This window comes from Diprion similis, chromosome 2 (genome assembly GCF_021155765.1).
Source record: "Diprion similis isolate iyDipSimi1 chromosome 2, iyDipSimi1.1, whole genome shotgun sequence".
NCBI lineage: Eukaryota > Metazoa > Arthropoda > Insecta > Hymenoptera > Diprionidae > Diprion > Diprion similis.
In genome coordinates this window covers 15,047,421-15,073,309 of record NC_060106.1, presented here as the reverse complement: position 1 = coordinate 15,073,309, position 25,889 = coordinate 15,047,421, and the positions used below count along the sequence as shown (strand labels likewise).

General features: G+C 41.4%; 3 protein-coding genes across 13 annotated transcripts in view; 1 reads left to right on the top strand and 2 right to left on the bottom strand.

Moving 5' to 3' along the window:
- Positions 1 to 9,689, top strand: part of LOC124415915 (cadherin-23) — a 31,287-nt gene extending 21,598 nt beyond the window's left edge. The window contains exon 14 of the mRNA XM_046896641.1: positions 9,369 to 9,689. Coding sequence (XP_046752597.1) covers positions 9,369 to 9,579 — 211 coding nt within the window. The 3' untranslated portion in view covers positions 9,580 to 9,689. The remainder of the gene's footprint in view (positions 1 to 9,368) is intronic.
- A 775-nt stretch (positions 9,690 to 10,464) lies between these two features.
- On the bottom strand, positions 10,465 to 15,182 carry LOC124415925. The gene is made up of 5 exons (XM_046896668.1): positions 14,919 to 15,182; positions 12,850 to 13,285; positions 12,331 to 12,733; positions 11,804 to 12,271; positions 10,465 to 11,194 (listed from the first exon to the last, which is right to left on the bottom strand). The coding sequence occupies exons 1-5, from the start codon at positions 15,063 to 15,065 to the stop codon at positions 10,681 to 10,683; spliced, it is 1,968 nt and encodes a 655-aa protein (XP_046752624.1). The 5' UTR covers positions 15,066 to 15,182; the 3' UTR covers positions 10,465 to 10,680.
- Positions 15,183 to 15,934: 752 nt separating this feature from the next.
- Positions 15,935 to 25,044, bottom strand: LOC124415921 (extensin-2). Of its 11 annotated transcripts, XM_046896658.1 has the most exons (10): positions 24,960 to 25,044; positions 19,259 to 19,416; positions 19,014 to 19,149; positions 18,849 to 18,944; positions 18,612 to 18,692; positions 18,146 to 18,476; positions 17,000 to 18,040; positions 16,797 to 16,927; positions 16,569 to 16,748; positions 15,935 to 16,508 (listed from the first exon to the last, which is right to left on the bottom strand). In XM_046896658.1, exons 1-10 carry the CDS (start codon positions 24,960 to 24,962, stop codon positions 16,155 to 16,157), a joined length of 2,511 nt encoding a protein of 836 aa, XP_046752614.1. In that variant the 5' UTR covers positions 24,963 to 25,044; the 3' UTR covers positions 15,935 to 16,154. The 11 variants fall into 11 exon arrangements, with proteins under 11 accessions (XP_046752614.1, XP_046752610.1, XP_046752607.1 ...); XM_046896654.1 differs by having other exon boundaries at positions 16,569 to 16,701; positions 16,786 to 18,040; XM_046896651.1 differs by having other exon boundaries at positions 16,797 to 18,040.
- Positions 25,045 to 25,889: the final 845 nt, after the last annotated feature.

Genomic DNA, 25,889 nt, shown 5'->3' with positions numbered 1-25,889 from the left:
ATAAGCTGCGAGCAACGCAAAAAAAGTTACAGCCAAAAAACTAGAGATTTTCGTCGTCATTTCTCCACTGTTGGTCTGACGCTCTTTTTCACGTGCTTTCTGAGTTCCTTGGGGTCGAATTACTCTAGGAATGGTCATGCAAATCGATTCCAAGACAAAAGATTTTCGGCTTCAAAAATGACCAAAAAAGTAAGGCTAACCCCTTTGGATTTTTGGCGAAAATTTCGACGATTTTGAAAAGCGCCGCAATCAATTCCGTGAAGCCCTATTCCGACGTAATTTTGCAAGAGGAATCGATCAAGCGCAGTCCCAATAAGCTGCGAGCAACGCATCAAAAGTTACAGCCGAAAAACTAGAGATTTTCGTCGTCATTTCTCCACTGTTGGTCTGACGCTCTTTTTCACGTGCTTTCTGAGTTCCTTGGGGTCGAATTACTCTAGAAATGGTCATGCATTTCGATTCCAAGACAAAAGATTTTCGGCTTCAAAAATGACCAAAAAAGTAAGGCTAACCCCTTTGGATTTTTGGCGAAAATTTCGACGATTTTGGAAAGCGCTGCAATCAATTTCGTGAGGCACTATTCCGACGTAATTTTGCAAGAGGAATTGATTGAGCGCAGTCCCAAGAAGCTGCGAGCAACGCATCCAAAGTTACGGCCAAAAAACTAGAGATTTTCGTCGTCATTTCTTCACTGTTGGTCTGACGCTCTTTTTTACGTGCTTTCTGAGTTCCTTGGGGTCGAATTACTCTAGAAATGGTCATGCAAATCGATTCCAAGACAAAAGATTTTCGGCTTCAAAAATGACCAAAAAAGTAAGGCTAACCCCTTTGGATTTTTGGCGAAAATTTCGACGATTTTGGAAAGCGCTGCAATCAATTTCGTGAGGCACTATTCCGACGTAATTTTGCAAGAGGAATGGATTGAGCGCAGTCCCAAGAAGCTGCGAGCAACGCATCCAAAGTTACGGCCAAAAAACTAGAGATTTTCGTCGTCATTTCTTCACTGTTGGTCTGACGCTCTTTTTTACGTGCTTTCTGAGTTCCTTGGGGTCGAATTACTCTAGAAATGGTCATGCAAATCGATTCCAAGACAAAAGATTTTCGGCTTCAAAAATGACCAAAAAAGCAAGGCTAACCCCTTTGGATTTTTGGCGAAAATTTCGACGATTTTGAAAAGCGCTGCAATCGATTCCGTGAAGCCCTATTCCGACGTAATTTTGCAAGAGGAATCGATTAAGCGCAGTCCCAATAAGCTGCGAGCAACGCATCAAAAGTTACAGCCAAAAAACTAGAGATTTTCGTCGTCATTTCTCCACTGTTGGTCTGACGCTCTTTTTTACGTGCTCTCTGAGTTCCTTGGGGTCGAATTACTCTAGAAATGGTCATGCAAATCGATTCCAAGACAAAAGATTTTCGGCTTCAAAAATGACCAAAAAAGCAAGGCTAACCCCTTTGGATTTTTGGCGAAAATTTCGACGATTTTGAAAAGCGCTGCAATCAATTCCGTGAAGCCCTATTCCGACGTAATTTTGCAAGAGGAATCGATTAAGCGCAGTCCCAATAAGCTGCGAGCAACGCAAAAAAAGTTACAGCCAAAAAACTAGAGATTTTCGTCGTCATTTCTCCACTGTTGGTCTGACGCTCTTTTTCACGTGCTTTCTGAGTTCCTTGGGGTCGAATTACTCTAGGAATGGTCATGCAAATCGATTCCAAGACAAAAGATTTTCGGCTTCAAAAATGACCAAAAAAGTAAGGCTAACCCCTTTGGATTTTTGGCGAAAATTTCGACGATTTTGAAAAGCGCCGCAATCAATTCCGTGAAGCCCTATTCCGACGTAATTTTGCAAGAGGAATCGATCAAGCGCAGTCCCAATAAGCTGCGAGCAACGCATCAAAAGTTACAGCCGAAAAACTAGAGATTTTCGTCGTCATTTCTCCACTGTTGGTCTGACGCTCTTTTTCACGTGCTTTCTGAGTTCCTTGGGGTCGAATTACTCTAGAAATGGTCATGCGTTTCGATTCCAAGACAAAAGATTTTCGGCTTCAAAAATGACCAAAAAAGTAAGGCTAACCCCTTTGGATTTTTGGCGAAAATTTCGACGATTTTGGAAAGCGCTGCAATCAATTTCGTGAGGCACTATTCCGACGTAATTTTGCAAGAGGAATTGATTGAGCGCAGTCCCAAGAAGCTGCGAGCAACGCATCCAAAGTTACGGCCAAAAAACTAGAGATTTTCGTCGTCATTTCTTCACTGTTGGTCTGACGCTCTTTTTTACGTGCTTTCTGAGTTCCTTGGGGTCGAATTACTCTAGAAATGGTCATGCAAATCGATTCCAAGACAAAAGATTTTCGGCTTCAAAAATGACCAAAAAAGTAAGGCTAACCCCTTTGGATTTTTGGCGAAAATTTCGACGATTTTGGAAAGCGCTGCAATCAATTTCGTGAGGCACTATTCCGACGTAATTTTGCAAGAGGAATTGATTGAGCGCAGTCCCAAGAAGCTGCGAGCAACGCATCCAAAGTTACGGCCAAAAAACTAGAGATTTTCGTCGTCATTTCTTCACTGTTGGTCTGACGCTCTTTTTTACGTGCTTTCTGAGTTCCTTTGGGTCGAATTACTCTAGAAATGGTCATGCAAATCGATTCCAAGACAAAAGATTTTCGGCTTCAAAAATGACCAAAAAAGCAAGGCTAACCCCTTTGGATTTTTGGCGAAAATTTCGACGATTTTGAAAAGCGCTGCAATCAATTCCGTGAAGCCCTATTTCGACGTAATTTTGCAAGAGGAATCGATTAAGCGCAGTCCCAATAAGCTGCGAGCAACGCAAAAAAAGTTACAGCCAAAAAACTAGAGATTTTCGTCGTCATTTCTCCACTGTTGGTCTGACGCTCTTTTTCACGTGCTTTCTGAGTTCCTTGGGGTCGAATTACTCTAGAAATGGTCATGCAAATCGATTCCAAGACAAAAGATTTTCGGCTTCAAAAATGACCAAAAAAGTAAGGCTAACCCCTTTGGATTTTTGGCGAAAATTTCGACGATTTTGAAAAGCGCCGCAATCAATTCCGTGAAGCCCTATTCCGACGTAATTTTGCAAGAGGAATCGATCAAGCGCAGTCCCAATAAGCTGCGAGCAACGCATCAAAAGTTACAGCCAAAAAACTAGGAATTTTCGTCGTCATTCCTCCACTGTTGGTCTGACGGTCTTTTTGACGTGCTTTCTGAGTTCCTTGGGGTCGAATTACTCTAGGAATGGTCATGCAAATCGATTCCAAGACAAAAGATTTTCGGCTTCAATAATGACCAAAAAAGTAAGGCTAACCCCTTTGGATTTTTGGCGAAAATTTCGACGATTTTGGAAAGCGCTGCAACCAATTTCGTGAGGCACTATTCCGACGTAATTTTGCAAGAGGAATTGATTGAGCGCAGTCCCAAGAAGCTGCGAGCAACGCATCAAAAGTTACAGCCGAAAAACTAGAGATTTTCGTCGTCATTTCTCCACTGTTGGTCTGACGCTCTTTTTCACGTGCTTTCTGAGTTCCTTGGGGTCGAATTACTCTAGAAATGGTCATGCATTTCGATTCCAAGACAAAAGATTTTCGGCTTCAAAAATGACCAAAAAAGTAAGGCTAACCCCTTTGGATTTTTGGCGAAAATTTCGACGATTTTGGAAAGCGCTGCAATCAATTTCGTGAGGCACTATTCCGACGTAATTTTGCAAGAGGAATTGATTGAGCGCAGTCCCAAGAAGCTGCGAGCAACGCATCCAAAGTTACGGCCAAAAAACTAGAGATTTTCGTCGTCATTTCTTCACTGTTGGTCTGACGCTCTTTTTTACGTGCTTTCTGAGTTCCTTGGGGTCGAATTACTCTAGAAATGGTCATGCAAATCGATTCCAAGACAAAAGATTTTCGGCTTCAAAAATGACCAAAAAAGTAAGGCTAACCCCTTTGGATTTTTGGCGAAAATTTCGACGATTTTGGAAAGCGCTGCAATCAATTTCGTGAGGCACTATTCCGACGTAATTTTGCAAGAGGAATGGATTGAGCGCAGTCCCAAGAAGCTGCGAGCAACGCATCCAAAGTTACGGCCAAAAAACTAGAGATTTTCGTCGTCATTTCTTCACTGTTGGTCTGACGCTCTTTTTTACGTGCTTTCTGAGTTCCTTGGGGTCGAATTACTCTAGAAATGGTCATGCAAATCGATTCCAAGACAAAAGATTTTCGGCTTCAAAAATGACCAAAAAAGCAAGGCTAACCCCTTTGGATTTTTGGCGAAAATTTCGACGATTTTGAAAAGCGCTGCAATCGATTCCGTGAAGCCCTATTCCGACGTAATTTTGCAAGAGGAATCGATTAAGCGCAGTCCCAATAAGCTGCGAGCAACGCATCAAAAGTTACAGCCAAAAAACTAGAGATTTTCGTCGTCATTTCTCCACTGTTGGTCTGACGCTCTTTTTTACGTGCTCTCTGAGTTCCTTGGGGTCGAATTACTCTAGAAATGGTCATGCAAATCGATTCCAAGACAAAAGATTTTCGGCTTCAAAAATGACCAAAAAAGCAAGGCTAACCCCTTTGGATTTTTGGCGAAAATTTCGACGATTTTGAAAAGCGCTGCAATCAATTCCGTGAAGCCCTATTCCGACGTAATTTTGCAAGAGGAATCGATTAAGCGCAGTCCCAATAAGCTGCGAGCAACGCAAAAAAAGTTACAGCCAAAAAACTAGAGATTTTCGTCGTCATTTCTCCACTGTTGGTCTGACGCTCTTTTTCACGTGCTTTCTGAGTTCCTTGGGGTCGAATTACTCTAGGAATGGTCATGCAAATCGATTCCAAGACAAAAGATTTTCGGCTTCAAAAATGACCAAAAAAGTAAGGCTAACCCCTTTGGATTTTTGGCGAAAATTTCGACGATTTTGAAAAGCGCCGCAATCAATTCCGTGAAGCCCTATTCCGACGTAATTTTGCAAGAGGAATCGATCAAGCGCAGTCCCAATAAGCTGCGAGCAACGCATCAAAAGTTACAGCCGAAAAACTAGAGATTTTCGTCGTCATTTCTCCACTGTTGGTCTGACGCTCTTTTTCACGTGCTTTCTGAGTTCCTTGGGGTCGAATTACTCTAGAAATGGTCATGCGTTTCGATTCCAAGACAAAAGATTTTCGGCTTCAAAAATGACCAAAAAAGTAAGGCTAACCCCTTTGGATTTTTGGCGAAAATTTCGACGATTTTGGAAAGCGCTGCAATCAATTTCGTGAGGCACTATTCCGACGTAATTTTGCAAGAGGAATTGATTGAGCGCAGTCCCAAGAAGCTGCGAGCAACGCATCCAAAGTTACGGCCAAAAAACTAGAGATTTTCGTCGTCATTTCTTCACTGTTGGTCTGACGCTCTTTTTTACGTGCTTTCTGAGTTCCTTGGGGTCGAATTACTCTAGAAATGGTCATGCAAATCGATTCCAAGACAAAAGATTTTCGGCTTCAAAAATGACCAAAAAAGTAAGGCTAACCCCTTTGGATTTTTGGCGAAAATTTCGACGATTTTGGAAAGCGCTGCAATCAATTTCGTGAGGCACTATTCCGACGTAATTTTGCAAGAGGAATTGATTGAGCGCAGTCCCAAGAAGCTGCGAGCAACGCATCCAAAGTTACGGCCAAAAAACTAGAGATTTTCGTCGTCATTTCTTCACTGTTGGTCTGACGCTCTTTTTTACGTGCTTTCTGAGTTCCTTTGGGTCGAATTACTCTAGAAATGGTCATGCAAATCGATTCCAAGACAAAAGATTTTCGGCTTCAAAAATGACCAAAAAAGCAAGGCTAACCCCTTTGGATTTTTGGCGAAAATTTCGACGATTTTGAAAAGCGCTGCAATCAATTCCGTGAAGCCCTATTTCGACGTAATTTTGCAAGAGGAATCGATTAAGCGCAGTCCCAATAAGCTGCGAGCAACGCAAAAAAAGTTACAGCCAAAAAACTAGAGATTTTCGTCGTCATTTCTCCACTGTTGGTCTGACGCTCTTTTTCACGTGCTTTCTGAGTTCCTTGGGGTCGAATTACTCTAGAAATGGTCATGCAAATCGATTCCAAGACAAAAGATTTTCGGCTTCAAAAATGACCAAAAAAGTAAGGCTAACCCCTTTGGATTTTTGGCGAAAATTTCGACGATTTTGAAAAGCGCCGCAATCAATTCCGTGAAGCCCTATTCCGACGTAATTTTGCAAGAGGAATCGATCAAGCGCAGTCCCAATAAGCTGCGAGCAACGCATCAAAAGTTACAGCCAAAAAACTAGGGATTTTCGTCGTCATTCCTCCACTGTTGGTCTGACGGTCTTTTTGACGTGCTTTCTGAGTTCCTTGGGGTCGAATTACTCTAGGAATGGTCATGCAAATCGATTCCAAGACAAAAGATTTTCGGCTTCAATAATGACCAAAAAAGTAAGGCTAACCCCTTTGGATTTTTGGCGAAAATTTCGACGATTTTGGAAAGCGCTGCAACCAATTTCGTGAGGCACTATTCCGACGTAATTTTGCAAGAGGAATTGATTGAGCGCAGTCCCAAGAAGCTGCGAGCAACGCATCCAAAGTTACGGCCAAAAAACTAGAGATTTTCGTCGTCATTTCTTCACTGTTGGTCTGACGCTCTTTTTTACGTGCTTTCTGAGTTCCTTGGGGTCGAATTACTCTAGAAATGGTCATGCAAATCGATTCCAAGACAAAAGATTTTCGGCTTCAAAAATGACCAAAAAAGCAAGGCTAACCCCTTTGGATTTTTGGCGAAAATTTCGACGATTTTGAAAAGCGCTGCAATCAATTCCGTGAAGCCCTATTCCGACGTAATTTTGCAAGAGGAATCGATTAAGCGCAGTCCCAATAAGCTGCGAGCAACGCATCAAAAGTTACAGCCAAAAAACTAGAGATTTTCGTCGTCATTTCTCCACTGTTGGTCTGACGCTCTTTTTTACGTGCTTTCTGAGTTCCTTGGGGTCGAATTACTCTAGAAATGGTCATGCAAATCGATTCCAAGACAAAAGATTTTCGGCTTCAAAAATGACCAAAAAAGCAAGGCTAACCCCTTTGGATTTTTGGCGAAAATTTCGACGATTTTGAAAAGCGCTGCAATCAATTCCGTGAAGCCCTATTCCGACGTAATTTTGCAAGAGGAATCGATTAAGCGCAGTCCCAATAAGCTGCGAGCAACGCAAAAAAAGTTACAGCCAAAAAACTAGAGATTTTCGTCGTCATTTCTCCACTGTTGGTCTGACGCTCTTTTTCACGTGCTTTCTGAGTTCCTTGGGGTCGAATTACTCTAGGAATGGTCATGCAAATCGATTCCAAGACAAAAGATTTTCGGCTTCAAAAATGACCAAAAAAGTAAGGCTAACCCCTTTGGATTTTTGGCGAAAATTTCGACGATTTTGAAAAGCGCCGCAATCAATTCCGTGAAGCCCTATTCCGACGTAATTTTGCAAGAGGAATCGATCAAGCGCAGTCCCAATAAGCTGCGAGCAACGCATCAAAAGTTAGAGCCGAAAAACTAGAGATTTTCGTCGTCATTTCTCCACTGTTGGTCTGACGCTCTTTTTCACGTGCTTTCTGAGTTCCTTGGGGTCGAATTACTCTAGAAATGGTCATGCATTTCGATTTCAAGACAAAAGATTTTCGGCTTCAAAAATGACCAAAAAAGTAAGGCTAACCCCTTTGGATTTTTGGCGAAAATTTCGACGATTTTGGAAAGCGCTGCAATCAATTTCGTGAGGCACTATTCCGACGTAATTTTGCAAGAGGAATTGATTGAGCGCAGTCCCAAGAAGCTGCGAGCAACGCATCCAAAGTTACGGCCAAAAAACTAGAGATTTTCGTCGTCATTTCTTCACTGTTGGTCTGACGCTCTTTTTTACGTGCTTTCTGAGTTCCTTGGGGTCGAATTACTCTAGAAATGGTCATGCAAATCGATTCCAAGACAAAAGATTTTCGGCTTCAAAAATGACCAAAAAAGCAAGGCTAACCCCTTTGGATTTTTGGCGAAAATTTCGCCGATTTTGAGAAGCGCTGCAATCAATTCCGTGAAGCCCTATTCCGACGTAATTTTGCAAGAGGAATCGATGAAGCGCAGTCCCAATAAGCTGCGAGCAACGCATCAAAAGTTACAGCCAAAAAACTAGAGATTTTTGTCGTCATTTCTCCACTGTTGGTCTGACCCTTTTTTTCACGTGCTTTCTGAGTTCCTTGGGGTTGAATTACTCTAGAAATGGTCATGCATTTCGATTCCAAGACAAAAGATTTTCGGCTTCAAAAATGACCAAAAAAGCAAGGCTAACCCCTTTGGATTTTTGGCGAAAATTTCGACGATTTTGAAAAGCGCTGCAATCAATTCCGTGAAGCCCTATTCCGACGTAATTTTGCAAGAGGAATCGATTAAGCGCAGTCCCAATAAGCTGCGAGCAACGCATCAAAAGTTACAGCCAAAAAACTAGAGATTTTCGTCGTCATTTCTCCACTGTTGGTCTGACGCTCTTTTTCACGTGCTTTCTGAGTTCCTTGGGGTCGAATTACTCTAGGAATGGTCATGCAAATCGAATCCAAGACAAAAGATTTTCGGCTTCAAAAATGACCAAAAAAGTAAGGCTAACCCCTTTGGATTATTGGCGAAAATTTCGACGATTTCGAAAAGCGCTGCAATCAATCCCGTAAGGCACTATCTCGACGTAATTTTGCGAGAGGAATCGATTGAGCGCAGTCCCAATAAGCTGCGAGCAACGCATCAAAAGTTACATCCGAAAAACGAAACACCTTGTTTTCTAATTTTTCCGCAGCTTGTTGCTCATCTGTAATTTTCTGCCGTGCGTCTCACCTTATCTGAAACGAGAACTTTTCCGACCCAAAAATCACTCAAAAATCAAGTTAACCATACTCATAAATAAACGATACCCTCCGCATTCTCTAAGCTGAAAATAAACGATACCGAAAGTTGCTACAAATGATCTATTTCATAGTTCGTTCCAGCGCGCCGGCGCGGGGGGGGGGGGGGGGGTTACACACAGGCGGTAATAATCCTATTCAAGTTTTATAACCATTGATGCTGACAATATATGACAGTCATTCAATTTATTCTTTCCCTCATGCATTCAGGTATTGATTTTCACGTCTATTTCAAAACTTCAGCTCCTACCTCATGATTCAAAATATTGTATACGACATACTTCGCAATATTCATACGGTTGTGAAATGTAGAGCAGATAAACCTTATGAATTGCACAATGAGTGTATATCCTCCGTACTATATATTTAATCATTCCAATACATCAGTTTTACTACCGTATATTCTAAATCAATTGCAAAACCGAACAACAATGCTCACAATTCGTTTGTTTTAGATATAAGAAGCATGTGAAACACGCTCGCCTCCGTGAACAGCCGCGACCAGCATTGAGCTACGTTTCGGCTGGTCCACGCATGACCAATGCTGGGTCCCACACAACTTTGGGCCCAGGAACCATGGTCACACTGGGTCCCCACGAGGGGCCTTACGAGTGGGGAGCAGATGCCGCTCTCTATCATCCGAATACACTTAACTCTAGAGCGTAGAATGACCTTCTGGTATCAAGAATTGATTGTCCAATCGCCAAAAGCATCAGCCGCGTTGTAGGATTTGATGGATATCGAGATTCTGATTGTAGGAGAGTTATGGTCAGCGAAAGACAGAAAAATGTTCAATAAACGGTGCTATATTGTAGTCTCAAATGTATTGTGAATACAACTTAAAGGGGAATTATGTTATTTATTTCAGATAAAAACAAAGGTGAAAACTAGTTACTTAAAACCTATATGTATATTGCGAGACGTTTGTATGAAAAGAATGATTCACATTTTGTAAAGTACCTCATAAGGAGCGCTTAATGCGATAGAATATAACAAAATCACGGGTTTTAAGCCATTCGATTATTTAATTACTCCAAACTGATATTAAGCATCTGTGGAGATTACATACTCAGACGATAATCATAATGATAGTTATATGACTTAAATTAAGCCCATTTGTAATATAAATTATTTTTAATGAATAAAAGTTTATATTTTACAATACTTTCACATCATATTGGTTTTACAATTAATGTTTTTTCCCTTAATTTCTTCATTTCTAACAAACTAAAAATATTTCCATACACTCTATTTCCCTAACCTGATATCAAATCAGGGCATTTAACAACTGAGGGTACACAGATTTCGCAAGATGAATCCGCTTCAGAAATATGCCAATAAACAGATTCCCCAATGTATTCTTCAGCGTCTCTCAACCAATGTAAGATTTTGCCAATTCAATATTATATGAAGTTTAAGAGTTGTGTAATCTTAGCTGTGTTCAACAAATCTTTGATTTATACGAAAAAATCTCTTGAAAAGTTTTTATGCGATACATGAAAATGTCAAGGTGAAATATAAAAATTCAAGTATGACTCAGGTAAGCAGCTTCATTTAATGTCTCAATTCTTCAATAAAAAATGCAGAGTAACTAAGTGCGAAGCAAAAAATATCTCCTCATAATTAAGTTTGCTAAACACGATAAATAAGGTTGGAATAGAATAATATTATAATAGGGAAATAAAATAATATTTATACAATCAAGTGAAGTAATTTGGTATAATAGATTTATCTAAACAGGTTTATTTATTTTTACGGTATTGAGAATCAATCCGTGGCTAAGAGGCCATCTGCAAAATTTTGAAATCCTTCCGCAGTATCAATGTCCTTGGATATTACAGTTTCTTCAGTTTCACCATCTTTTGACTCTTCGTTAGTGGGCTCTAAGTTCTTGAAAGTTTCACATGTTTCCGTCGATGTGTTCTCGACGTTTTCATTCGACGTGTTTAAGAATTTTTCAGCAATACTCTCAATCGTAAAGTCTGGTCTATGATTGGCAGGAATCGATCTCGTATTTCCAACTTTTTTCGCACCTCCTCCTCGGTGAGATGAACTTTCTTCTTCTTTTTTCCCTCTGTCTAAAACCCTTTCTTCGTATCGATTAACTATCGAAGAAGCATCAGCGTTGTCAGAAGGCTGAGTCTCCTCAAATTTAGATGCTTGAATTGCCGAGTGATCGGTCAAATGTTTCGCAATGATGTCAAACGGCGGGGGTACGCTTTCCTCGACGGAATCCTCGCTCCTTTGATCCGTACGTTGAGATCTTGGGATTATGTCATTCCTGCAATACACCAAGGACAGTATTAAGATGAATTGAATAATACATATAATGGTGTAAATTTAATTCTCAAAGGACACGGCTCTGCCTCGCGTTAATCGTGTACAATCATAATTTAAGAAGACACGGAATGATTAAAATAACAAGAGGCCCCGGAGGGAATATTTACGCATGCATTAATTGGCAGCTACGCATAAATTTAATAGGCTTCTTCTGAATACCATTTTAAGTTCAGTTTCATATGATCTCAAGACTACGGGCATTTATGAACTTGGTCACTACCATTCCAATCAATTACTTTGCGTAATCGAAGATACCGATTCACTAAGAAATGTGTGTAGAAAAAAAAAAAAAACTGTAGTGTCGACATAATTGAAAGGAAATTATTCACGTGGAATGTTTTATCTTGATGACCTCGCGCGTGAGTTTGTTCTCGTGTCAAACCTCAGGAACGTCCGTCTAACTCTAAATCTTAATATGTGTCTACAGCTGTCAATCAAAGTGTAAGATTGATTAAGCAATCCGTCAACTTATATTTGTCGTTGACCTTACCGAATGACAGAGACTCAACCCGGCTTGAAAAGAATATTATACGTTGTTTTTAATCAGTACCTGTTTATTTTATTACGTCGTTTGGGGTACAGATTCAAATGGAATATCATCTGCTGGCGCTCCTCGTCATCCTGAGGGCCTTGCGAACCAGGAACCGCGACCAAGGAAATTGGCTGCGGGGGTGGAACGAAGTGAGAATACGTCAATCCCTTGTTATGCGGAAGAGGTCGCCTGGTGTCGTACTCTTCATGTGAAGCCTGATTCTGATGGTTGTAATTTGGCCCAGACCTTGGCCTCGCCGATTTACGGCTAGGATCAGTAGAATCCGGGATAGGATAAATGTCGAGCATTACGCTGAATGGCTGTGGCTTTCGTTTTTTGCCAAAGGCCACCGTTGACCGCGAGCCGTAGTTATCGTACTGCGACTCGGAAGAAGAGGACGATTGGGCATTTATGTTTATCGGTGGTCTCTGGTAGTATTGGTCATAGTAGCTCAAGCCGTGTCTGTGAAAAGCCGATGGTGGAAATCTGCGAAATTGTACACACGCTTGAGCAAGGGAAATGAGCTTGTGGACAAATGTACATACCTGACATTGGACGTGGCCAACAGGTTCACGTCAGATGGATTTTTTGGTTTGTACTGATAGAACGGATCTGCACTAAAGCCGTGGGCGAACGGAGAGAGATTTTCTTCCTCAGATTTATCACTGTTTGCCATCATTTCGCCAACCTCAGGATAGAATTCCAATTTTTTCGGGTTGACGTAGACCCCTGAAAATTTGATTCCTCGACTCGGTTTCTCACTGTCTTTGGTCAGGTACTTTATGATGTCCTGGATGTTGTTCGAGTTGTGAGGATATCGATACTGCGAGAGCTGTGGGTATTTAGACCGTTTAAAAGAGGTTGGAACCGGAGTTTTGTACTCGAAGTGAAACGGCGCCGGTCGTGATTCTTCGAAGCTGACGTCTTCGTCAGAAGCCGGATGTTTGTGTCTGCAAAAACGAGATGCGAAGTGATACACTCTGCTTACAATTCGTTATTCAAGGAAGAAAGGACGGACATGATAAATTCCCTTTATTGTGTCTGATAATATAAACACACATATCACCTTCGTCTCAGTCGATAAAGCATCGCGTGATTGTCGAACAATTGTTTCCCTTGGACTTTCTCCACACTTTCATCTTGATCCATCGATAATAGCTTCTGCCTTAGATTAAAATTATCCAAGTTTTGACTTCGAAATTCTGTATCCGGTTTGGTGAATGCTATGGAACGCGTTTCAGAGGCAATCTGATCTTTTAGTTCTTCGGAATCACCCGTAACATCTTCGCGCTCGTAATTAAGATCTGACCGATCTTCCATCTTCAATAAATCCGTCTTGCTACTATCGTGAACAGGTGTACTAACGGTGGTAGTGGTTTTCCTGTATGGAGTTACAGGCCTTTTTAGAGCATTTTGCAGTATGTAAATATGTTTCGTCTCCTTAGCTTCCTGGTTGGGCATCGTTGCTCCCGATGTGAAGTCGTAAAAGAGGAATGAGACCTGAAAGATATTGCAAAAACGCAAGGCCGAAAGATTAAGGCGTTGTCCTCTTTTTGAGTTACCTTTGAAACACAATTGTAATTGATAGCCAAGAACATTGGTGTGAAGCATGCATAGAGAATAGAAATTCTAGTCGAGGACGATCATTATACTATTATTACAGTAGCAGAGTGATTGATTTATGGTAAGAAGAGAATCCAGTTGACGGCGAATGATGATCGGTGAGTGATTGTCTTACTGTTTTGAAATACGCTAAAAATCACTACACAGTTGAGGTGAAAAAGCAATTATCAGAGCGCTATGAGATACAACTTGTTATTAGAGTCTTGTTTGTTCATTAATTGCGTTGCTAATAGCTATGTTCTTTCACTCGCTAGGGACAATCCATGTCAAAAGGTTTGTAATGCTCCATATATGCGAAGTACGTAGAAATCTGCGGCCTGACTCGTAATGCTTGAGCTCTCATGCATGCCGTATGCATAGCGCAGCGTGATTGTTTACGTGTGTTTCAAGTACAAGGAGAAAATTTAATTTTAATTCACACATTCGTTCGTATACCCCATGCCACTGTTTCTTCTGCATTAAGCGGCAGAGAAAACGTTTAAAATTTATGGCAATTCCAACCATTTGTTATACTGATGCAATAAATATGATGAAAAGTGAAATGAATCTTTACGTTGGCACGTTCTAAATAACTATTCACATTTTTGTATTTAATTTTCGACTTTACATTTAGAGATATTTGACGAAAAATCCATAATGTAATAAGCACATAATGCCGTACGCATAAATCTTGCTAATGAGACAAGTCAGAAGTTACCAAATTACAGACGATTTGAAATTAATTTCATAATACTTATCCTGTACTTGAAAATGATTAAATTTTGTATGCAGCGTGAGTATTTATTATTAATATAATTCAAACACATTTGGTACATGAACACGTAATCTGACCATGTAAAAGTAAAATTCAACTGCTGAAGAAAGTCGAGTCAATTAGCAAATCTCAAATAAGTGAAACTTGACCAGACGAAAAAGTGAATTTGCCGTAATCAGTTTATTACCAGAACCAATTCTTTCATCGACAAATACTCTCAGAAGCTAAAGTAAATAATTAATTGTTATTTCTGTAGATTCCAATGATGCTCCAATTTTATGATTGTGTCTCACCAAAGACTGACGAACTTCACATAAGTTTCATTCATACGAAACTCACTCGACTCATATAATCTAAGCACCTAGCAGGATGAAGTCCAGCCACAAGGAAAAACTGTTTAATTTATGGTGCATCGTAGTCTGTGCAACCAATCATATTAGTTATCACGATAGTCAATTCAATTGCTGTATCTATCGTTTGTTAGCCATTACTCGTAAGATATGTGCTATTAATGTCTATCATTAATTTTATGGTACTTGTTTTCACTATTCTTCTACGATCCAAGAAAGCGCAGGTGTGCTTTAGCTCTTTACTGGTATTGACGATAGTAACCAATCATTATGTGTTTATTGCTCAATCGATTGGGCAACATCAATCAATCCTATCAATATCACTGTTTTTTTTATAATTGAGATTTGTACAGGGAGTTTTGGCTATTACTGTGAATATTAAGATATAGATTGAATGAATGCTTACCAGAATGATGGCTAGGACCACCATTATACCGATGACGTATTTTCGGACACCGATACCGTAGCGATTTCTATGATAATGATCACTCCGATCAGAATAGAGCCCTAGTTCAGACGTACTTGTTGCAGATCGTCGACCAGTTTCGAACATTATTTTATACGTGGAATTTAGACCAGCATTCAAGAATATCCCGTCACAACGTTGTAGATGATAAGATAATTCATTAGTACGTTATTAATTTTGGATAACTTTGGAAAAGATCCGCGTTTAGCACGCAACGAGAAATATTTGCACTGACATATATATATACAATGTATTTTTTTTTAACCACAAACTTCTGTTTCTTCAAACGTACTCGACATCAACTACAAATTCACTCTAGGTAGTCTTCTTTCATTGTCCCTAGAACGACTAAAAAGTGCTCTGTCTCACGCTGAATGTTTTCTCCAGCGATTGTATCTTGGGTGAAGGAATTTTCTTATTCGACGCACAGTGGGGCAGCTCCTGGTTGGCAGAATATAACGCAGACTATTGTTGTAGCTGCATGACTTTAATTGAAGAAGGGGAAATGCAAGCCTTTATGGACTACTTATTTCGAATGAGCAAAAGTTCTGCAACCGCCAATCGGATCGGATACAAAGTATGTTCACTTATTGGGGTGGTTGAAAAATTGGAGAGGGATCTAATGTATTCTAAATTTGAAAATTAACATCTCCTGAGAAATCTTTACTTATACCAAAACTTGATGAAATTTATAATTTGAAGAGTTACTATGTGATGTATTTGAAATATTAAGATCAAACTCTATCATTTTAAGGTAGCCAAAATTCCACATTCAGTTCTAAGCGCTAATATTTTCTTTTAAATCTGGAATACTAGTCATTTGTATTACCTCTCCAATCACTTCGTCGTACATCTTGTATACTGGAGTTTGGAGCTCTGTTAAGACTGTAGGAATTTTCAGGAGGAATACAAACTGAAATAAGATCATTTTCTTAATATATATCTGAATATAAAAGTTACTAACGATATGTGTTTTATTCATTTCGTAATAACATACATTGCACATAAAGGTATAAAAAGAGTTTGTCTTGTTAGAGAATACATTTGACGACAGCAATTACTTTCCTATAGTTTTCTTAAAAAACAAGTATCGTCCGTTTATATAAACGAATTTTTATTATGGTATCGAACTACTGCAATACGAACAATAGTACTAACTTACTTGAATTCCGAATTTTAGTAATCGAATGGTATGTCAGGAATCGCGTAGTGATATCCATCATTTTTCGGCGATGTGGGTGTAGGGATTGTCGGTGGTGAATATGGACTGCCTGTCACAGGTCGTGGGCTAGTAGTGCTAGGTGTAATGCTGTAAAGTACAGTAGGATTTGGCGGGACATCGATTCTTGTGTAAGCAGGTCTTTCAGAGGACGGAGGTAAATATGGTGGAGGTCTTGTAACAGGTTGTTGGGGAGTTGGTGGTTTGTTCGGGGTCGGTGGCTGATAAGGAGGCACATATGGAGGCCTGGTCGGAGTTGGGGGTTGGTAAGGTGGTCGTGTTGGCGTTGGAGGTTGATAGGGAGGTCGTGTGGGAGTTGGAGGTTTGTAAGGCGGTTGTGTTGGCGTTGGAGGCTGGTAGGGAGGTTGTGACGGCGTCGGAGGTGGATTCGGAGGTAGATAAGGAGATGGCCTTGAGGTTGACGGCTGATATGGGGGTCTTGTCGGGGTTGGTGGTTGGTAAGGTGGTGGTGTTGGTGGTTGATAGGGTGGTCGTGTTGGTGTTTGTGTCGGTGGTTGGTAAGGTGGTCGTGTTGGTGTTGGTGGTTGGTAAGGTGGTGGTGTTGGTGGTTGATAGGGTGGTCGTGTTGGCGGTTGGTACGAAGGCCGGAATGGTGGTAGAGATGGGGTCGGAGGCTGGTATGGCTTCGGTTGCGGCTTTGTTGTGTCCAGTGGAGGCAGATAAGTGGATCCTTGGAATGGTGCTGGTGTACTTGACGGCTGATATGTAAATGGCTTACTGGTTGTACTCGGAGTTTGATAAGTGTATGGTCTAATAGTTGTGCTCGGAGTTTGATAAGTATATGGCCTACTAGTTGTGCTTGGAGTTTGATAAGTGTATGGCCTACTGGTTGTGCTCGGAGTTTGATAAGTGTATGGCCTACTAGTTGTGCTTGGAGTTTGATAAGTGTATGGCCTACTGGTTGTGCTCGGAGTTTGATAAGTGTATGGCCTACTAGTTGTGCTTGGAGTTTGATAAGTATATGGCCTACTAGTTGTGCTTGGAGTTTGATAAGTGTATGGCCTACTAGTTGTGCTTGGAGTTTGATAAGTGTATGGCCTACTGGTTGTGCTCGGAGTTTGATAAGTGTATGGCCTACTAGTTGTGCTTGGAGTTTGATAAGTATATGGCCTACTAGTTGTGCTTGGAGTTTGATAAGTGTATGGCCTACTAGTTGTGCTTGGAGTTTGATAAGTGTATGGCCTACTAGTTGTGCTTGGAGTTTGATAAGTGTATGGCCTACTGGTTGTGCTCGGAGTTTGATAAGTGTATGGCCTACTAGTTGTGCTTGGAGTTTGATAAGTGTATGGCCTACTGGTTGTGCTCGGAGTTTGATAAGTGTATGGCCTACTAGTTGTGCTTGGAGTTTGATAAGTGTATGGCCTACTAGTTGTGCTTGGAGTTTGATAAGTATATGGCCTACTAGTTGTGCTTGGAGTTTGATAAGTGTATGGCCTACTGGTTGTGCTCGGAGTTTGATAAGTGTATGGCCTACTAGTTGTGCTTGGAGTTTGATAAGTGTATGGCCTACTAGTTGTGCTTGGAGTTTGATAAGTGTATGGCCTACTAGTTGTGCTTGGAGTTTGATAAGTGTATGGCCTACTAGTTGTGCTTGGAGTTTGATAAGTGTATGGCCTACTAGTTGTGCTTGGAGTTTGATAAGTGTATGGCCTACTAGTTGTGCTTGGAGTTTGATAAGTGTATGGCCTACTAGTTGTGCTTAGAGTTTGATAAGTGTATGGCCTACTGGTTGTGCTCGGAAAAGAGAATGGCTCCTGTGGAGTTGGATAGCTGTACCCAGGTTTTTCTGTTGATGGCCTTGGAGGAGGTCTTGTTTGGATTACCGGTACTGGCGTTGGCCTCTCTGGTAGCGGAAATGGTTGTTCCGGTTTTGGATAGTTGTATCCAGTTACTCCAGATGTCGGTGGTGAAGTTGATTGTATTTTTATTGGTGGTGGTCTGGTCTGTATCGGAGGTGGTGGTGGCCGTGTTTGAATTACAGGTGGTGATGTTGGTCTTGCTGGTAACGGGAGTGGGTTATTTGGTCGAGGGTATTCGTATTCTGGTCTCTGAGGTGGTGGAGGCCTCGTTTGAATCACAGGTGGAGGTGGTGGCCTCGTCTGGATCACCGGTGGTGGTCTGGTCTGTACTGGAGGCGGTGGTGGCCGTGTTTGAATTACAGGTGGTGATGTTGGTCTTACTGGCAACGGGAATGGGTTATTTGGTTGAGGGTAATTATATTCTGGTCTCTGTGGTGGCGGTGGAGGCCTCGTTTGAATCACAGGTGGAGGTGTTGGCCTCGTCTGGATCACCGGTGGTGGCGTTGGTCTTTGTGGTGGTGGAAATGGTATTTCCGGTTTTGGATAGCTGTATCCAGTTACTTCAGATATCGGTTGTGGGGTTGATTGTATTTTTATTGGTGGTGGTCTAGTCTGTACTCGAGGTGGTGGTGGCCGTGTTTGAATTACAGGCGGAGGCGTTGGCCTTGTCTGGATTACCGGTGGTGGTCGTGTTTGAATTACAGGTGGTGATGTTGGTCTTACTGGCAACGGGAATGGGTTATTTGGTTGAGGGTAATTATATTCTGGTCTCTGTGGTGGCGGTGGGGGCCTCGTTTGAATCACAGGTGGAGGCGTTGGCCTCGTCTGGATCACCGGTGGTGGCGTGGGTCTTTGTGGTGGTGGAAACGGTTTTTCTGGTTTTGGATAGTCGTATCCAGTCACTTGAGATGTTGGTGGTGGTCTCGTCTGAACCGGTGGTCGTGGTGGCCTTGGCGATGGTGTTGGTGGAGGTGGTGGCGGGGGTGGTGGTCTTGTTTGAACCGGAGGTTGCGGTGGCCTCGGTGACGGTGTTGGCGGTGGTGGGGGTGGCCTCGTTGGTAGCGTGATTTGATTTATCGGTGTTGGATAGTTGTATTCAGGTATTCCAGGTTTTTCAGTGACTTGCTCGTTACTGAAAATTTAATGACCACATATGAAGACGAGACAAAAAACAGCAGAGTGTATGTAAACCGGAAATAGACTTGGCTGAGGTTAATATTTCATGTATAATTGCAACTAACCTGGTTGGAAGAACGAGTGGGTTCTTCGGCGGGGAATAATCATAGCCTTCGAACGTTTCTTGAGGCTGTGCATAACCGTATATTGCCCTTTTGCTTCTCTCGTGCCCATGGCACGTTGAGAGGGCCGCCACAAGCGTGGCGGTCCACAGAAGCTTCCACTATAACAAGCAAAGAAATGACTCGGTATTGATCAACGCTAAATAATTCGTTTCTGAACTGAATATTATACAATGTACACTGCTATTCAGTAGCATGTGAAATACTTTAAAATAAAATTGTATTATTGTCTGAGTTAAGAAAGCAGGGCATTTGATCGCAGGAATTATTCTCGAGAAATTCAACGTGTGTAACCCCACGTAACTCTCATCGCTATCCCGTGGGATAATCTCACGCCTCACCCATAATCATACCAGCTTACGTCACGGTGGAATATCATTTACCATCACGGATCCGCTTCTGACTATAAAGTGTTCTTCACTGAAAATATTCACCCAGAATCAGGATAAACAATTTATGCCTGTGGTTAATTTTTTTTTTTTAGTGAGCCATCGAATTCTGGAGCTTCAGAGAATAAAGCGATGATTCGGTTATGTGAGGGATCGCACAGAGATGTTAGTTCTGACTCGGAATAACGTTCACTGACATTTAGATTTAATTCATATGAAAGATACTGGCAATAATAAGAAGGTAACCGATGGTCATGTGAAAGGTTAGGGCCTATGGTGGTACCGCTTGCGTTATTATCATTATGTCACGTTCAACTACGTGAAAGTGTATGATTCGTCAATGCTGTAAATTGCCCATGGCAGAACGAGACATCGTTATGCATATAACATTTATAGTTTCGGGACGACCTTGAATTTAACGATTAACATTATTCGCTGATCAGTATTGCGACTTGAATAACAGTTTAAATGCTTCTGATGTGATTGCACAACTTCAAGATTTAGTTAACAATGTGAGTAAATAAACACTATATTGTACATATATATTCGTTAGCAATAGCGAATTAAATCGGCCTGTGATTCATAACTCTTGCGATCTGGTGAAAAATTGTGAGTAATTCTACTGCTTATTACCAATTGCGTTATGCTTCATCGGTTACGATGAAATCGGATGCCTGATACGAGGTATACATGGTACATATTTCGGGATGTAATTAGTCACGTATCCAGAGGTATATTGAAATAGTTTCAATTCTTTTTGTTTTTTCACTACACAAAGTATGAAAAATGAACGACAGACTCGGCAATTCTGGCTCGAAGTATGGGATAAATGACTGAAATTATTATTTTGGAATTTCGATGGAATAAACTTGGCTATTGATAGGTCGAGTTCTTACACAAGACCTTTGGATGCCGGATAATAAAAATGTTATTTACTACATGAGGCAATAATTTTTGTGCGTTACTACGGCCACTCGGCTTGGCATATAGCATAACTTCCTACATCGAAATTAATGAACCTATTAATTTGGCTAATCTCACCTCTCAATGATCCAGGGAGTACTGCTGTCACAGCTGTGTCGGAGGATAAGTATTATTGACAAAATGAGAATGTGTCTGGATCAGGTGGTGTAGCCATGGAAGTCGCGATTACGAACAGTGAACGGGTGCGCATACCCATTACGTCAACGTAATTCCAGCACCACAATTAATACAGTCATAACATAAAATACCGCGGAGCATTGCAATAATTTTCACGTTACATCGCGCAAGAATACGAAGAACTATGCATATATTTTGCGATAATACACGTGCGATCATGCAACGTTGCCCAATTATTTTCCGACCGGCTCCCGCACATGATGTCGCATTTGCATCTGTGCGAGAGAAAGCGACGACGCTCGGCTGATAGTATGAAGTCAATATCACTGTGTGGTTGTTAACTTGGAGCCTGTCTCAACTAACGCTAAATGCGGTTGTAAACCAAGGTGTCAATTCTACTCTTGCACAATGCAACTCTCGAGATTTACCGCCGTCGTGAGAATCAGGACCGTTTTAGGACGAGAATACATGTGTAGTCTGATTTGTTTTCACTCTGTAGGACCGTTTAAGGACTAAGATGGTGGCCTTCGGATTCTAGATATATCGTAAAGCAATTCGTGATATGATAATAACGTAAATAGCACAATTACGTTATTATTTTATACTTTGTCTTTCGAGCTTTTCTTAACGACGACGGCGCGGCGCCGTGACGATACAACGGCTGGAAACGTGCAGACATTATATATATATATGAGATAGGGAGAAAGGTGTTGCAGCTCGAATTCTTATGCCAGGCTGTAATCATTCATTCGATTACGACGCTGAGGAGCCTGTTTGGCAATCGTTTTGGGGAAATTGTATTCTCCTGAACGAGACGAGTTGGCCAGGAAACTTTTGATGAGATCCTTGTAATTCGGGTAAACGGGTCGTGAATTTCTTTCATTAACAAGCGGATCGCGTTCTCGGGTAAGAGGTATTAAATGACGCGTCCGACGCCTTTTCAACCTTCGTTTTGTGCGAATCTGTGGATTTGTTTTTTTGCTCCTTCAGTGCTAGAGTGATTAAGAGAAAAAAAATTTTTTCACTATTTGCTAACTATTTGCTTGATTATCGAAACAGTGATGCAAAATTATTCCAAATGCAGTTGGAAAAACTGGTTAACAATTGCCTCCAAGCGGTACAAGAAAGTTCTCCATGATGAAACAGCGTTTCTTTCTTCCAACGAGTGTAACGTACAAGTTTCAAGCGGTTATTCATACATGCCTGCATCCTTCTCGCGCAACAAGTGAGCCGGCATATTATCTCGTGTTATCGAACAAACCAAACTACCGTGAGTACTTCGTTGTAGAACACAATTCGCACTTTTTCGCTTCATGTAACGCGACTCTTACGCAGCATTGGCCGCAGGCGGCAACAACAATGTAAAAATTATGGTGATTGCGATGTTCCTTGCATATAATAACTCCTTAAGCAGCCTGATATTGTATTCAATTAACACTTCCTTGGCAGAGAATTTCCGTATGTAAATAATCAGCTGTAGATTGCAGTTACAACAGTTTTGCTGAAGGTAAAAGTTTTCGAACCACAAACGGGAAACCTTACGTAAGACAAATTGCGGACACTGCGAGTTTTGGTCGGTTAATCGTCGAGCAAGAGGAACCGAGATGCTGCGGCAGTATTTATCACGATTTCGAAAGGACGTATATCGATTGAGGATTACTCGACCAATTTGAGCTTCAGCTTTGTGTGTAGTTTACGTGTCAGGTCGTTTATTATGGGTCGCACTGCGTATTGAAATTGATGGAGAAAAAAGCTAATTGGCGAAATTTGCCAACCGCTGATTCTTATCGGTTTTAAACTGAAACTGCGTTACCAAACGCGGTCGAGAACGGAAGAGATGAAGGATAAATTTTTCTCGTGCTTGGCTTCTTGTCATTTAAATTTTTTCAGAAATGCCAATATTTATTGTTCTCCTTAATTGCACCGAGTGAAAGCGCCCCAAGGACGTGGACTTGGAATCTGGCTCGTCGTATATTGCAGAAACGTGACATCATCCTTCGATTCAACGATGCTCAATTTTTCCGATGATGAAGTATCGCATGACTTTGGAATACATCGTTCATGTATTTAGCGATATTTGCACGAACCCGTCTAGGACCATTGGCAAGAGAATAATCGACGAAGAACCTTAACTCGAAACAGCTCTGAATAATTTAGAGGAGCCGAAACTTGCTTCCAAAGAAATCGAAAGCTGTTTAACTATAATCTTTAGGCTCACATTATCCTGTGGTTTTACGATTCTATCACGACCTTGTGTGTGAGCACACTTGATTTGGCACATGAGAAACCGCTCTTCGACGAGCTCGTCGCCTACCCGTCCCACCGGATAAAAAAAAGATGGAATTTTTTTTATCTTGGTTCCAGTTTCGGAATGCCAAGTTATAATAATAAGTAAAACATAATAATAAAGTGATGATAATTGTGAACACCGCAGTTACGTAGCTTTGAGATTTTTTCCGTTGCTGAATCCGTCTGTACGACAACGAGGGTGGATCTCATCAAAGGCAAATCAATGTAAATATTCCGTAAGTCTCTCCTATCAAGCAGTATCAAATTTGCAATGAGTTCTGTTGAACTGCGCTACTACCGCCTGAAGCGCAAATGTAAATTCGTGATTTCTAATTTATGTGTTTTGTACAACAAATTCAAACACTAAGTAAAATTTCCAAGAATTTACTTTTATATAGACAAGGAAAAAATTCACGTATGGAAGATTCCGTTATGGGCGTAAAACGTTGCTTAACTCGCAAAAATTTGGTATTACGGCACCGTTGAGCATGTTGCCAGATATGATCGAGAAATCCTGATGGTGGGTGTAATCTGGAGACTCTCTGTATCTTCTCGTCGACAAGACGTCTCAACTCTTAAACAGGTTTCTTCGCGGTGTTAGAGGTACGTGTAGAACGTGTAGAATGTTACGATTGCGCAAAGGTTCAGGTGACGTCGTGCCTAGGATAAGAAGCTTCGGCTTGGAGCAGCCGATGTGCCGCTTCTTCAAACATATTCAAGTACCGAGAGATTTGCTGACCCGTTGCAAAAGGTGCCGAGCGAGCATCCGCGTTTTATGATTAGAAAAGGGGCCGCACCTCGAGAAGACAGAGTGTGAAAGACCCCCGCTGAATATGAAGGAAAAACTCTGTAATGCATGATGTCATTTACGCCTATAGTACTCTTGCACGTTATTTACTGAGGTTCACGACCCGTCAATCACTTTGTAATAATCATTTTACATTGCAGTTTTCAGGTCACCAGGATGTACAGTTTCACTTTTCAACCAACGCTCAACCGCTGGAGAGTGATCGAATCACTCGGTTACATTTCTCAATAACATGCTATTCTAGGAAATGGAAATAACCAAATGTCCGTGACACAATATCTTCACGATTTGCACCGTGATATTGAATTTTGAAACGCGTATTTTTCAAGTGATTCTTCACTTGAGCACATTGAGTTCTGAATGGATTTCGACACTTGATAGTAATTCGCGAAATGAAGATGAGGGTGAAGTCCATATACGAGATCTACGTAGTGGCCTCGGAGTGTGCAAACTCCAATCTAACGTTCACTTGAATCATAAAATGAATCTCTAATTGTGAAATGACATTCGTGTAAAGAAATTTCGTATTAATTGGACCTTCACGAGAAAAGTTACGCGTGAATAATGAGATGCTTTTAGCGCCTTCGGAGTATCGTGATGAGCTAACGATGATACATACTGAACTTATAATTTTCCCACGACGGTAAGGTGTTGACGTATGTCGATAGTTCGGAAAGATTAGTGTTAAGTGAAAGTGTATTGTCAATTAGAAACGAATGAATGAACAGTACCTCGGAAGACATCTTATATATCAAAGAGATTGCTTCGAGCAATCCTTACCACTGAAACCGTTGATACGTATTTAAATGACAACATAACGTGACATAAATTTTTGCGATCAAAGATCATCGCAGAGAGATGTCCTCGCCATATAAACGAATGTGTTGGTGCAAAAACACGCACGAATGCATCACCGAAATGCCCGAATTATGAATGAAGGACGAATCCTGCTGCACCTGTCGTCGCATATTCGGCATCGCAAGAGAACAACACCTCCAGAATCGATCGACACGCACGCACACACGCAGTAAAATACGCACTTGTGCACTCAACTTACCATCGTTTTTCGCCGCACTATTAACGGAGATCGGTTTAAACACAAGACGTATCGCGGGACCAGTTGCCCCGCGCTAAAACTTCTTCTCATGCGACATCGTCAGGCATTTATAGGATTCACCCAATCGGCGAGTAAATGGAAGGGACGAATTAGACAGGGAGAAGGGGGTCAGAGTGTGAGATGGACATGGACCAACAGCAGATTCATCCTACGGTAGAGGAGGCCAGACTCCCCGGCGTTCGTGGATGCTGCAACAAGAAGGCCCCTCGATCCATGCACCGAGAGAGTTGCAGGCGAAGAAGTTAAAATGCTGATAGGACCATCGGCTGCGGCACAGCTCCATACGTTGAACGGATCCTTGCACCCACGATGATCTTCTTGGGCCCGATGATGGATTGTACATGGGAATTATTACAATGAACGAATGGAAGTCGCGTTGTATATTGGCCTGAGGGTCCCAATGGTTAATGGCAAAATTGACGAAGGATCATTGCTATTGGTGTCGAATATGTATAATTGCACGACGCGCACTTCAGAGGTGCAAATGTCAGGACTTCACTTTGTCGTTAACCCCCGTGTCGAAATTATCGCAGAGATCATTTCAGGCGTTTGACTTGCGTGCGCTTCGAGCGTGCCGGTAATCGCTTTATTAGCACGGTATTAATCAGCTGCTGTAATATTCATTCCAATCCTCATGTAATATTCGCGTGCTGTTAAATTTCTCACGGTGATGACCGTAGGAAGATAAATGCCGTCTCATAAGCTTATCGCAAATTTTGCGCTACGGGTTCAGACACTTGTTTGTCGGTATACGCACTTTGCGAGAATCGGTAGCGTTTATTTATCGATTCTACTGCGGGAATATTATTTTTAGACTTATGTGTTATGCAGTCTTCATTTACCGTTCACGTATTCTTGACATATCCAATG